This window comes from Mobula hypostoma, chromosome 12 (genome assembly GCF_963921235.1).
Source record: "Mobula hypostoma chromosome 12, sMobHyp1.1, whole genome shotgun sequence".
NCBI classification, from domain to species: Eukaryota; Metazoa; Chordata; class Chondrichthyes; order Myliobatiformes; family Myliobatidae; genus Mobula; species Mobula hypostoma.
This window is the reverse complement of record NC_086108.1, coordinates 93,417,748-93,430,601: the sequence shown is the minus strand read 5'-3', so window position 1 is coordinate 93,430,601 and position 12,854 is coordinate 93,417,748. Positions and strand designations below refer to the sequence as shown.

The following is a 12,854-nucleotide window of genomic DNA, read 5'->3' as shown; positions in this document are numbered from 1 at the left end:
AAATACACCGGTGAACTCTGCGAGTCAAAAACAGGATCTATGGAGGAAAGGGATGGTTGATGTTTCAAATCAAAACCCTGCATCAGAACTGAGATCATAGAGGGAAGTTAGCCAATATATAGAAGTGAGAGGGACTGTTGTGGTGGAGGCAGGCAGTTGATAGGTGAAAACAGATAAGGAAGCAATATTGAGTCAATGGAACAAGGTGGGGTGGATGAAGAGTCTAGGTAACGAGGGGGTATGGGGTAAGTGAATAAAAGGAGAGAGATCCTGGGTGGACTGATGAACGTGCAAAAGGAGCATGGACTGAGTGACCTGAAATTCAGTACTCATACGGTTGGGCTGCAGGTTAGCCAAGCAGAATATGAACTAATATTTTTTTCGTTTGCACTTGACCTTCATCATGGGAATGGAGAAAGATGAGGACAGATAATTTGGTATGAGAGTGGCAAGAGGAGTTGAAATGACATGCAGTTGGAAGCTCAATCTGGCTATTATGGAGAGAGAACAGGTGCTCCACAAAACGGTTACCTAGTCTATGCTTAGTTTCAACTATGTCGAGGAGACCACATCCACATCCATATCCATTAGGTCTGTGGATTTGCCTTCCTGCTTAACACAATGAGTTTCTTCCAGCAGTTTATTTCTTTGCTGTAGATTTGAGCATCTGTTTTCTTATGTGCCTCCATAAATTCAGAGAGGAACCCGTTTGATGATTTCACTGTCACTAGATTATCAGAATGTTGTACAAAATTTAAGACTGAATGAGCTATTTCTCTTAAATTAATTGTTAGGAAGACTGGAGCCATTATCATTGGGTTTATGTAAAAGTTACACTCTTGCCACTGACAGTTTCTATGAGTTGTCTGAAGCTGAACGATGGCAGTCACAACTTCAGTGACACATTTACCAGAGTCTTCTCTAAGAATTGAGAGGTGCTACCTCTAAGATTGTCTACTTGCAACTCAGAATAACGCACAAAATGCTGGAGGAACTCAGCCAGTCAGGCGGCATCTATTGAGAGGAATAAGCAGTTGACATTTAGGGCTAAGACCCTTCTTCATCAGGAGAGGAAAGGAAGAGGGAAGAAACCAGGAAAAGAAGAGGGAAGAAACCAGGAAAAGAAGATTTAGGGAAGGGGATGGAGTACAATCTAGAAGGTGATATGTGAAGCCAAATGAGGGAATGGTGGGTGGGTGGGAGAGTGAGAGTATGAAGTTGGGAGGTGATAGGTGGAAAAATTAAAAAGCTGAAGAAGGAAGAATCTAGTAGGAGTGGAGAGTGGATCATGGAGTGTAAAACTGTATCAACTCTTAATGTGGCCATGATCTTCAGCAACTGTCTGGGCTTTAGCAAGAAGGGGTTGTATTACACAGAAGCAGATATAATGATTTTGAGTGATGTTTTCTGGAATTCTTGTGTTTGCATAAATATTTTGTACATGGGTATAATTTCTTTATGAAATGACATTTTTTATTTTACTTAAAAGAAATTGCTCTCATTTGACAATTTCACTCCAAAGACTTATGTGGATGAACTTAAGAAAGTGTAAACTTGTAATATTATTAGCAATAATGGTTAAGATTCACTGCATATTATTGTGCAGGATTTTGATGTGGATCATGTCATTTCGAGAAGACTTGAATATAAAAGCAAAGATGTAATGCTGAGGCTTTGTAAGGCATTGGTCAACTGCACTTGGAGTAATGTGAGCTGCTTTGGGCCCCTTTTCTAAGAGAACATGTAGTATTGGAGATGGTGCAGAGGAGGTTCACAAGAATAATTCCGGGAATGAAAGGCTAGTGTGTGAGGAGAGTTTGATGGCTCTGGAGTTTAGAAGAATGAGGGGGAATCTCATCGAAACCTATTGAATATTGAAAGGCTTAGATAGAATGGATGTGGAGAGGATGTTTCCTATAGTGGGGGAGTCTAGGACCCCGGAAGGCACAGGCTCAGAATAAAGGGAAGATTAGGAAGATTTTCTTAGTAAAGGGTAGTGAATCTGTGGAATTCATTGCCACAGAAGGCTGTGGAGGCCGAGTAATTTGGGTTGATAGGTTCTTGATAAGTCAGGACGTCAAAGGTTACAGGGAGAAGGCAGGAGAATAAGAGTGAGAAGGATTAATATATCAGCCATGATGAAATGGTGGAGCAGACTCGATGGGCTGAATGGCCGAATATTTGCTCTATGTCTTATGGCCTTATGATTTGATATGATGCAAAATATATGCTATTAATGGAAAAGCAGTGCTGACACTGATAATAATTGAATATCTTCATGGCAGTTGTATAGACTTTATGAAAATGCGTACAGTGTTTTAATCTTATGTTTGAATTGTATAGTTTATATTTGGATTATGTAACTTTTGCTCTAAGTCTCTATGCATGTCATGGTTTGCAGTGCAATTATTGGTCGGAGCAACAAAGATTTCAAGAGATATCTACTCAACTTTGTTGCAACAATGCCAGCTGTAAGTATATTTTTGTAATTTTTATATCAGTAGTGGTCTATAGCTAATGGGTCATAATTGAATACATGCATAACTCTGTCTACATTCCAATCATTGTTCAATATACCTTGTAGTCGACTATTGCCCAGTGTCATTCGTATCTACTGTGATGAAGTACTTTGAGAGGTTGTTTCCTGGCTAGAATCAAGAACCTGGACCCGTTGTAATATGTCTATCACCACAGTAGGTCTACAGCAGATGCAATCTCACTGGCTCTCCACTTGGCCTTGGATCACCTTGACAATTGTAATATGGACATTAGGCAGCTGTTTATTAACTATAGCTCAGCATTCAACGCAATCATACCCTCAGTTCTAATCAACAAGCTCAAACCTTGGCCTCTGTACCTCCCTCTGCAACTGGATCCTTGACATCCTCCTCACTGGGAGACCACAGTCACAGCAGATCAGAAATAACATCTCCTTCTTGTTGACAATAAACACAGCTGCACCTCAAGGATGCGTACTTAGCCAACTGCTGTACTCCCTCAACAGCCACAACTGTGTTGCTAGGCACAGCTCAAACACCATCTATAAATTTGCTGATGACACAACCATTGTTAGCAGAATTTCAGATGGTGACAAGTAGGAGTACAGGAGTGAGATAGATCAGCTGATAGAATGATGTTGCAACAACAATTTTGCATTCAACGTCAGTAAGACCAAGGAATTGATTATGGACTTCTTCGGGAAGGGGAGGTCAAGGGAATACACACCAGTCCTAATCAAGGGATCAGATTTATCCTGGGCTTAGCATATTGATGCAATCACAAAGAAGGCACAACGCTGGCTATATTTTATTCGGCGTTTGAGGAGATTTGGTATGCCACCAATGACACTTGCAAGTTTCTACAGATGTACCATGCAGAACATTCTAACAGGTTGCAACACCATCTGGTATGGAGGGGCCACTACAAACATCAGAAAAAGCAGCAGAAAGTTGTAAACTCATGAGCAGTAACTTTCCCAGTATCAAGGACACCTTCAAATGGCAGCATCCATCATTAAGGACCCTCATCACCCAGGGCATGCCATTTTCTCATTACTACCGTCAAGGACGAGGTGCAGGAGTCTGAAAACACACACTCAGCATTTTAGGACCAACTTCTTCCCCTCTACCATCAGATTTCTGAATGGACAGTGAACACATGAAAACTCCTTCACTATATTTTTTAAAAAACAGGAGAAAATCTGCATATACTGGAAATCCAGGCAACACACACAAAATGCTGGATGAACTCAGCTGGCCAAGTAGCATCTATGGAAAAGAGTAAACAGTCAACCTTTTGGGCTGACAGTCCCGTTAAAGGGTCCTGCCTTGAAACGTCCACTATTCACTCTTTTTTCATAGATGCTGCCTGACCTAAGTTCCTCCAGCATTTTGTGTGTGTTATTATATCGTTCCTCTTTTTTCCCACTACTTATTTATTTTATATATTTTTTTTACTCACCCTTTATGGGTGGTGAGTGTGTGTATTTTTCCCTCAATCTTAGGCCCTCTACCAGAGGCCTGGCAGCTTGAGGGTTTGGCACAGTATCGTTGCTTTTCCTAGTAATGCTCTCTTCTGGACCGAGATCTCAGATGTTGTTCCCGGGATTTGTGGGAGCCACTCTCCCAGTCCAGGTGTTACAGTTCCGAGTACACCTATCACCATCAGGATTACTCTGGCTTTAACCTTCCGTGTCCTTTCTGTCTGCTTTTTCAAGTCCTGCTATTTCTCCAGCTTCTCATATTCTTTCTTCCTGATGTTACTGTGATGCGGGATTGCCACAACTATTGCTATTGAAGAAAACAGTAAAAACTAACTCTTTCTTTCTTTCTCTCTCTCTCTCTCTCTCTCTCTCTTTCTCTCACTCACTCACTCTCACACACATACCCACCCACCCCTTACTGGTGTAAAATAACAAATTTCATGATATATGCCAGTGATGTTGAACCTGAATCTGACTCTAATTTTGACCCACAAATTTTAAGGGTTACAATGATAGGACTTTTATGATATCCTTGTTCTAAATTAGGTCTAGTAGTTTTTATTAGTGCTAGTGGTTTTTTAAAATTCTGCTTTTGTAGTGATTAGTTCCCTATTTCTGTTACTTCAGATATCTTTGGTAAATAACTTCCTGAAATTGGGCTTGAATCAACTGAAACTTCGGTTCCGAGTACGGCTTACAGATTACCTGTATGAGGAGTACTTAAAGTAAGTTTCCGGCATTTGTAACAGTGTATTGCATATGTTATATTTGTATAGGTAGTCAGAGATCAGAGTCAAAAATAAGACCAAAAAAATGACTTTTCTATTACTGCTTGTGTTTTAGAATACTTTACAAACGATTAATTTTAATCTGTATGTAGGACCATTTTGGGATTTGGCATCAGAGACCAGCCTGGAACAGGTCTCTTCCAACAGTTAATTGCAATTTAAAATCGCGGTTACAGACATGCAGTAGCTTTACAGTAAATTGGTTTATTATTATAGTCACATGTACTGAAGTACAGTAAGGAACTTTGTTTTACATGCCATCCATACAGATCACTTCATTACAGCAAGTGCATTTTCAAATAGTCTGAAGTATAATCTTTAGAATACAACTGTCAGGTTTCAGGATCAGGCTGCCTGTGTTATATTTTCCCTCTTTCAAACAGTGCCTGCCTTTGCACTGTTGCCATGGAGCCTTTGCTGCTCTTGGTTCTTCTGTTACACATTTGAGCCAATTGTGGCACCATTTGCACTCTAAATCCTGCCCCCATCTGACCACCACAGCTCCCAACCATAATCTGTTCCACTTCTTTTGACAGTACTTGTTTGGCGTCAGTACAAGCAGGATGAGCTAAGGATAGCATATTCCTTTACCTGAAGAAAATCAGTGAACAGAGAAATATTTATGGGAAACTAATAGGCTTGAGGTCACTATAACTTGTACTAGTTTAATGTGGGTTCCCGAAAAGCCGAGTGATGATGACATTCAGCATACTTTGCAGATGTTCTTGGGAAGTTGTATCCAGCTGTAAAAATTGTATTCTTAGCAGAAATGTTATGCAACATGATAGCTCAGAGTCTTGTAGGCACTCCTAATTTTTAAAAAAATAACAGCTGGTGGCTCTTCTTCAGAAGGTAAGACAAATCAATATTTTGTCTTTAAAATCATCCTTTATTAAAAGTGTAGATGCCAAAAAAAGAGAAAATTTATTATCTAAGTACACATACGCCACCATATACAAGCCTGAGATTCATTTTCTTGTGGGCACACTCAATAAATACAATAACCATATTAGAATCAATGAAAGACTGCATCAACAAGGTGGACAACCAGTGTGTAAAAGGCAAAAGACTGTGGAAATACAAAAAGAAAAAAAATAAGCAATAACTATCGAGAACATGAGATGATGAGTCCTTGAAAGTGAGCCCTTTGGTTGTGGGAACAGTTTAGTTATGGGTCAAGTGAAATTGAATGAACTTATCCCCTCTGGTTCAAGAACCTGATGGTTGAGGAGTACAATACAGATAAAGGTAATGGAGATCACACTTTGAGATAAATTATCAGTGGCTCTCTTCAGCACTCCTTTCAAATATGTCTAAATTTAATGTGCCGGTGACATCCGCAATTAGATGACCAAAGTTTGAATGACTATCTTTACTTCCAGACTAACAAGTAGAAGCTGGAGTTGGAGCCCTAAAATTGCTTTCTATAACTATTGGTGCATTGTGCATTTGATTTGCAAAAACATAATAAAGTAGAAATAAGTCTTTGACATATATGCCAAGCAATCCATTTGTCCATACAGTATGTTGCAGACCATGAGATATGGTTGCTAATTTTGCACTTGACAAAAATATAGGCAGGAAAGTAAGCTGTGAAGAAGATAAAAGATGGAGAGAAAAGGATATAGATGGGTTCAGAGAGTGACTAAAACCTACAAAATGAGTATTATCATTTTGGCAGGAAGAATGGAAAGGCGTGTTTATTTAAGTGTGGAAGGGTTACAGAGATCTGAGATGCAGAAGGATTTGGATGTCCTTGAGCATGATTTACAAAAGTTACTATGAAGGTACATTGAATAATTAAGAAGGCTAACAAGGTCAATATTTATTGAAAGGGAATACATACAAAAGAAGAGGAACGCAGATGCTAGAATCTGGAGCAATTTTTAAAAAAGTCATAGATAGTAAAAACAATTTCTGCCGGGTGAATGAGGGTGTTAGTGGATAGGATTGGTTGGGATTTTGTCTCAGAAAGAAGAAGAGGGCCCTCCGACTCTCCGGAAAAATATATGTTTTTAAAGTTATTGAGGGTAAGATAAGAGCCCTGATACAGGATCACGACCCAAACCCTTGGCTAGCTCTCTAGCTCTATGTATGCTGCTTCACCTGCTGGGTTGCTCCAATAGTTTGTATTTTGTTACAAAAGGAGAGAGATTTTGTGTCAATTGCATAAGACATTAGTGAGATCCCAGACTGTTGTATAAATGTTTTAGTCTTTTTGTGTACAGAGGGGTGTTAATATATTGGAAGCACTTGCAAAGAGATTTAGTATATTGAAATCCAGAATAGCTGAGTACTCATCAGGACAGGCAAGGCTCATTCAGCTGGAGGTTAGAAGAATGGCGAGGGTGGGGGGGGGCCGAGGGGTGGAATTGAGATGTATAAGATTTTGAGAGGTCTCGACTTGATGGATGTGGAGGTAATGTTTCTTGTTACTTGAGAATCTAAAACAAGGCGTCACTTATGAGAGAGAAAAAAAAGCGGAATCTTGGAAGCAGAAACTTAGAATATTTTTAAGGCAGAAGTACTGGTAAGCCAAGGGGTGTAATCACTGGAAGTCGGCAATATAAAATTGAGATTATAGTCAGATCTTATTAAGTAAACAGGTTTGAGTCCTACTCCTAATTGTCCTGTATGTTTACATATAGATTAATTTATGACGTGTTTAATGCAGGATCTGAAGACTAATTTCTTCCTTGGGGAAGTAGCATATTTTGACATGTCACCCTTGATCAATGTCTTATAAACAATAGCTGAGCCCAGTAATATGTGGTGCAATTTGTTTTGTTGAATGAATTTAATTAGCTATTTTAAAGTTATCATATTGGCAATCTGTATAATTAATATTTCCATGAAATGTTTTCATTGATTATTAACCACATACATTGTTTTCTCTTGACAGAAGTTATACATATTATAAAATGGGTAATCTTGACAACAGAATAGCAAATGCCGATCAGCTTTTAACACAGGATGTGGAGAAATTTTGCAACAGTGTAGTGGACTTGTATTCAAATCTCAGCAAGGTGAGTTATACTCAGTAGTACATAATACTGTTTACTTTGGAAATCTGAAATAAAAGCTGAAAGTGCTGGAAATGCTCAATGTCAGGCATCGAGTGTAGTGAACAGACAAAGTGAATATATCAAGTCAATATCATTTCACTAGGAACCCATTTGTATTAACACTTCTCTTAACATCCCCTCGGAATTCACATAAATTGTAGATAAAATCATGATTCTAAACCTATTCGGTTAACTCTACCACCAGTAACATACTTACCTTATGTCAATAATTAAATCAATATAAAAGATAAACTTTTAATAATTAATTATGCAGTTAGACATCTGTTTATTTAAACATGATTGTCATGAAAGCTAGTGACTGGATTTAACCTGACACAGCAACAGAGGTCACAGTTAGTTCCAGAGCAATTACATTGGACTGGAAACAGCAGTGTTGTAGATTCCACACAGCCTTTTGTTACTTCTTATATAACAGGCTGTTCTAGTGTTCCCATGATTGAGTTTTCACCTGGTGTCTGTAATTAGACTCATTCAGAATTCTGCCAATGTATCCAGACTCCCAGACTCACACTGTCCTTTTCAAATTTCATTGAATGACAAGATGTATCACATAAAATAGAACAGGCAGTAGTTCAAACAGAAAATATCACCTCTACCTATTCTCTCCCATTCAGAGTGTTGACTGTTAGCATATAAAAATACAAATAAAATGTCAGAGCACTGAAATGACACTAATCAAAGTCAAGGTTGATGCTCTTTACAATGGTCTATCCCCATCCTTTCTTCAATGGTCCATCCTTATTTTCTCTGTGGTGGTCAGATGATTAAACTTCTTTTAATATCTGTTTACCTGTTCCTTGTTCCATTATCCAATCAAGGCAAGGTTATCTCCAAAAATGTTCCTTTTATGTGTTCATGACCGTGTGTGCTAATTCCTCATGTATCTATATTACTCTATCTAAATGTCACATCATATTCTGATATATGGTCAGCTTTCAAAGAATGTTTAGGACCTCAAAATTAATTTTGCTTGCATTTTCTCAATGAAAAATGTATATTGCACATGTAGTCTGGCTTACGTTGCCAGAGTGTTTGTGCAATATCCATTCTTTGCTGAAACCGAAACCAGAAGCCATTGTTTTGCCATAACTTCATATATTTGCCTTTGATTTCATTTTCCTTTATTCAGCTCCTTTATTTTAGGATGATTGGTCATGCTTGCAATTTCAGTGTCCAAATCAACTTGATTCTGAGACTTCTCCGCAAAAATTGTCAACATGGAACATTGAACAGTACAGTATAGTACAGACCCTTCGTCCCACAATGTTATGTCAACCTGATAACCTACTCTAAGATTAATCTAACTCTTCCCTCCTAAGTAGCCCTCCATTTACCTATCATCTATATACCTAAACTTGAATCACCTTTCACTGCCTTGGTCTGCTGCCAAGAACTTCAGATGTAACTGATGTTTCCAGCTTTTGACTTCAGTTACACTGACGTTACTAGCTTTCATTTTCCACTGCTATAAACTTCATCTGATGTGAATTTCCACTGCCTCTTTGTTGTTAAATATAGTCCAGGGGTTTTCATTCAGATCTTTGAGAAAAGCCTGATCCACAAGTAATTTTGTATTCCGAGGAAGGCAATATGTTCAGAGTATAAACTTGACCTCTCCACAGGCAGAAACAAATTTGTTTGTGTGTTTTGGCTTTAGCTCCAGTATCTGCAATATAATATTGTGTTTTTAATGCTGATTCATTGTGCTCTTTTCACACTATTTCACAAACTGATTTTTGTTCTATCTCCTTCCTAGCCACTTTTGGACATAATTCTCTACATATGTAAATTGACAAGTGCAATAGGTGCTCAGGTAAGTTGAGTATGAATTAATTTTGATTGCTTGACACTATTCATTTTAAATAATTATTGTATTTGGCTTAGAACTATGAGAAATTTCTTTTTAGGACATATTTGCGAAAAAGCACAATCAAAATGTCAAATATTTTAGATATTAACTTTTAAATATTTAGATGTTTTTTGATATTAGGGGCATCTTGGGATATAGGGTGAGTATATGAAAAGTAGTGATGCATTGAACATTTTACCATGATCATATTAAATTACTGAGCAGTCATGAGGAACCAAATGATCCTCTCTTATGTCCACTCGTTATGAAGAATTGCTTTAACATTTTTTTTATAGAATTAAGTAGAATTGGTAAAATATTTAAGATTTTTAAGCAGAAAGGTTAGTAAATTAATTGAATAACTTTAGAAATGTTAAAATATTATTATTTTAACATTGATTAATTATTTTCTCTTTAGGGTCCTGCAAGCATGGTGGCTTACCTGATTGTTTCAGGTCTGATCCTAACACGACTCAGGAGACCAATTGGTAAAATGACAGTATCGGAGCAAAGATTTGAAGGTGAATACAGATACGTCAACTCTCGGCTTATTACAAATAGGTGAGAAGATATTATGTAAAACAGTACCATTTACTTTTAACTTTTAATATTTTTAGGTATTAACTTTTAAATATTTAATTTTTTTTGATATTAGTGGCATCTTGGAATAGGGCGTTAGTAGAAAAAAAGTAGTGAGGCCTTGAATGTTTTACCATGATCATATTAAATTCCTGAGCAGTCATGAAGAGATAAATGACACACTCTCTTATGTCCTTTTCTTATAAAGAATTGCTTTAACTGTTTTCAGTGGAGCTGCTTCTTTTCAGTGCAAGACTATACAGGTTTCCCCCACCATCCGAAGGTAGAGCGTTCCTATGAAACGGTTCGTAAGCCGAAATGTCGTAAAGCGAAGAAGCAATTACCATTTATTTATATGGGAAAATTTTGTGAGTGTTCGCAGACCCAAAAATAACCTACCAAATCATGCCAAATAACCCATAAAACCTAAAATAACAGTAACATATAGTAAAAGCAGTAATGATATGATAAATACACAGCCTATATAAAGTAGAAATACTTCTCTACAACGATTGCCTGCACAGATCTCCTTGGCGAAAATCTTACGCAAGCGCTGTCGGCAGAAAATCTCACGCAAGCGCTGTTGGCATAAATGCACTCTCCAGTAACCTTTAAACTATGAAGCTGCCAAATCTACCAAATAACACGTAAAAATACACAGCCTGTATAAAGTAGAAATAATGTATGTACAGTGTAGTATCACTTACGGGAATTGGGAAGACATCGAGCACACTGATGATGGTGTGTTAGACTGAGTCGTCGCAGGTTGGGGTAGTGCAGTGGCCCCCACCCTCCAGGCCGCCGACTGATACATTGCCACGAAGCACGCAGGGGTAGCTGGGAGGCACACAGCACATCTTTAAGAAAAAAGCCGAAATAAACATGCTAATTAATTAGGTGCTGCCCGGCATGTAAATGTCGGCGCAGATCAGAGGCGATTGCCGATTGCATCGGCACTGATCTGGGCCGACAATTACGTGCTAGGCGGCACCTAATTAATTAGCATGTTTATTTCGGCTTTTTTCTTAAAGATGTGCTGTGTCCCTCCTGGCTACCGCTGCATTCTCCGCGAATCGGTACAGTATCTGTCCGGGGCCCGGGGGTTGGGGTGGTGGGACAGTGGGGTGTCATCTCATCGTCAATCAAGGCAGGCAGCTCATCTTCTTCTATGACTGCCCGCCTCGATGTCGAAGGTCGAGGTTCGTCATAAGCTGTGGCTGATGTGGAAGGCTTGCTTGACTGCTGAGCCTTGAGCATTTTTATATCACACAGTTCTTTTTAAGGACTCAAGCCATCTTGCAAATATCCCGTAAACCTACGTACCCTTTCAAAATTAAAGTCGTACTTTATCATTGCAGCGAAAATCTCATGGATTTGCTTCACGTTCAGTTCTTGGATGACTTCACTTTCGCTGCTGCATTTGGTTTCAATTGTTATCCTTTCCTCTTCCAGTTGCATCAGCACTTCATCTATCAGTTCTTGGTCATGGGATGCCAAAACCTCTTCAACATCATCTTCGTCAGCTTCCACAAGCCAAACTCACTTTGTCCTTGCTTCATTCACCACGATGGAAACACTTAATTATGTCTAGTTTTACGCTATGTGTAACACCCTTACGAGCTCTTTCAGGCTCTTCCGACACCTTAGAACTCATTTTGCTAACGGCTGCTCAATGCAACGTGTTTAAGCAATGCCGTTCCGAATCCGGGGGAGAGCAGCTGCTCGGGACGCGTGCTGCCTTTTATCGCGCGCTGTCTTTCTTCGTAACAGTGAAAACACCTTCTGAAAGCGAAAACAGGGTACTAATGTAGGTCTTTCGTAGCAGTGAGGTTTTGTAAAGCGAACGTTCGAAAAGCGGGGGACAGCTGTAGATGTCTTTGCCTCCTTATCCCACTGTCACTTAACTGTTTTCGTTGGTGTTCTTGAACGAAGTCTGAGAGTTATGTTAGTGATGTGTACTGGAATATTGTATCGCTATTAAATATTTGTTGTGCTTGTCCAGTGGCATGTTGTCCAGGGCATAGTCTATGCTCTTCTCCAGAATGGATTAGCAGTTGAAGTGAAGTGTGAAAATCAGAATCAGAATTAGAGTCAGAATCAGGTTTATTATCACCCGCCTGTGACGTGAAATTGTTAACTTAGCAGCAGTAGTTCAATGCTATACATAATATAGAAGAGGGATAAAATAAATAAATAAGTAAATCAATTACAGTACATGTATATTCAATAGATTAAAAAAATGTGCAAAAAACAGAAATACTGTATATTTAAAAAAAAGTGAGGTAGTGTCCAAAGGTTCAATGTCCATTTAGGAATCGAATGGCAGAGGGGAAGAAGCTGTTCCTGAATCGCTGAGTGCCTTCAGGCTTCTGTACCTCCTACTTGATCTACCTGATGGTAGCTGTGAGAAAAGGGCATGCCCTGGGTGCCGGAGGTCCTTAATAATGAACGCTGCCTTTCTGAGACACCACTCCCTGAAGATGTCCTGGGTATGTTGTAGGCTAGTACCCAAGATGGAGCTGACTAGATTTATTACTCTCTGCAGCTTCTTTCTGTCCTGTGCAGTAGCT

General features: G+C 38.9%; 1 protein-coding gene across 1 annotated transcript in view; it reads left to right on the top strand.

Moving 5' to 3' along the window:
- abcd3a (ATP-binding cassette, sub-family D (ALD), member 3a) overlaps window positions 1-12,854 on the top strand; it is an 82,464-nt gene that overhangs the window by 21,902 nt on the left and 47,708 nt on the right. Inside the window, exons 5-9 of the mRNA XM_063064618.1 lie at window positions 2,402-2,471; window positions 4,610-4,707; window positions 7,673-7,796; window positions 9,613-9,669; window positions 10,124-10,266. Of these exons, the coding sequence (XP_062920688.1) occupies window positions 2,402-2,471; window positions 4,610-4,707; window positions 7,673-7,796; window positions 9,613-9,669; window positions 10,124-10,266 (492 nt within the window). The remainder of the gene's footprint in view (window positions 1-2,401; window positions 2,472-4,609; window positions 4,708-7,672; window positions 7,797-9,612; window positions 9,670-10,123; window positions 10,267-12,854) is intronic.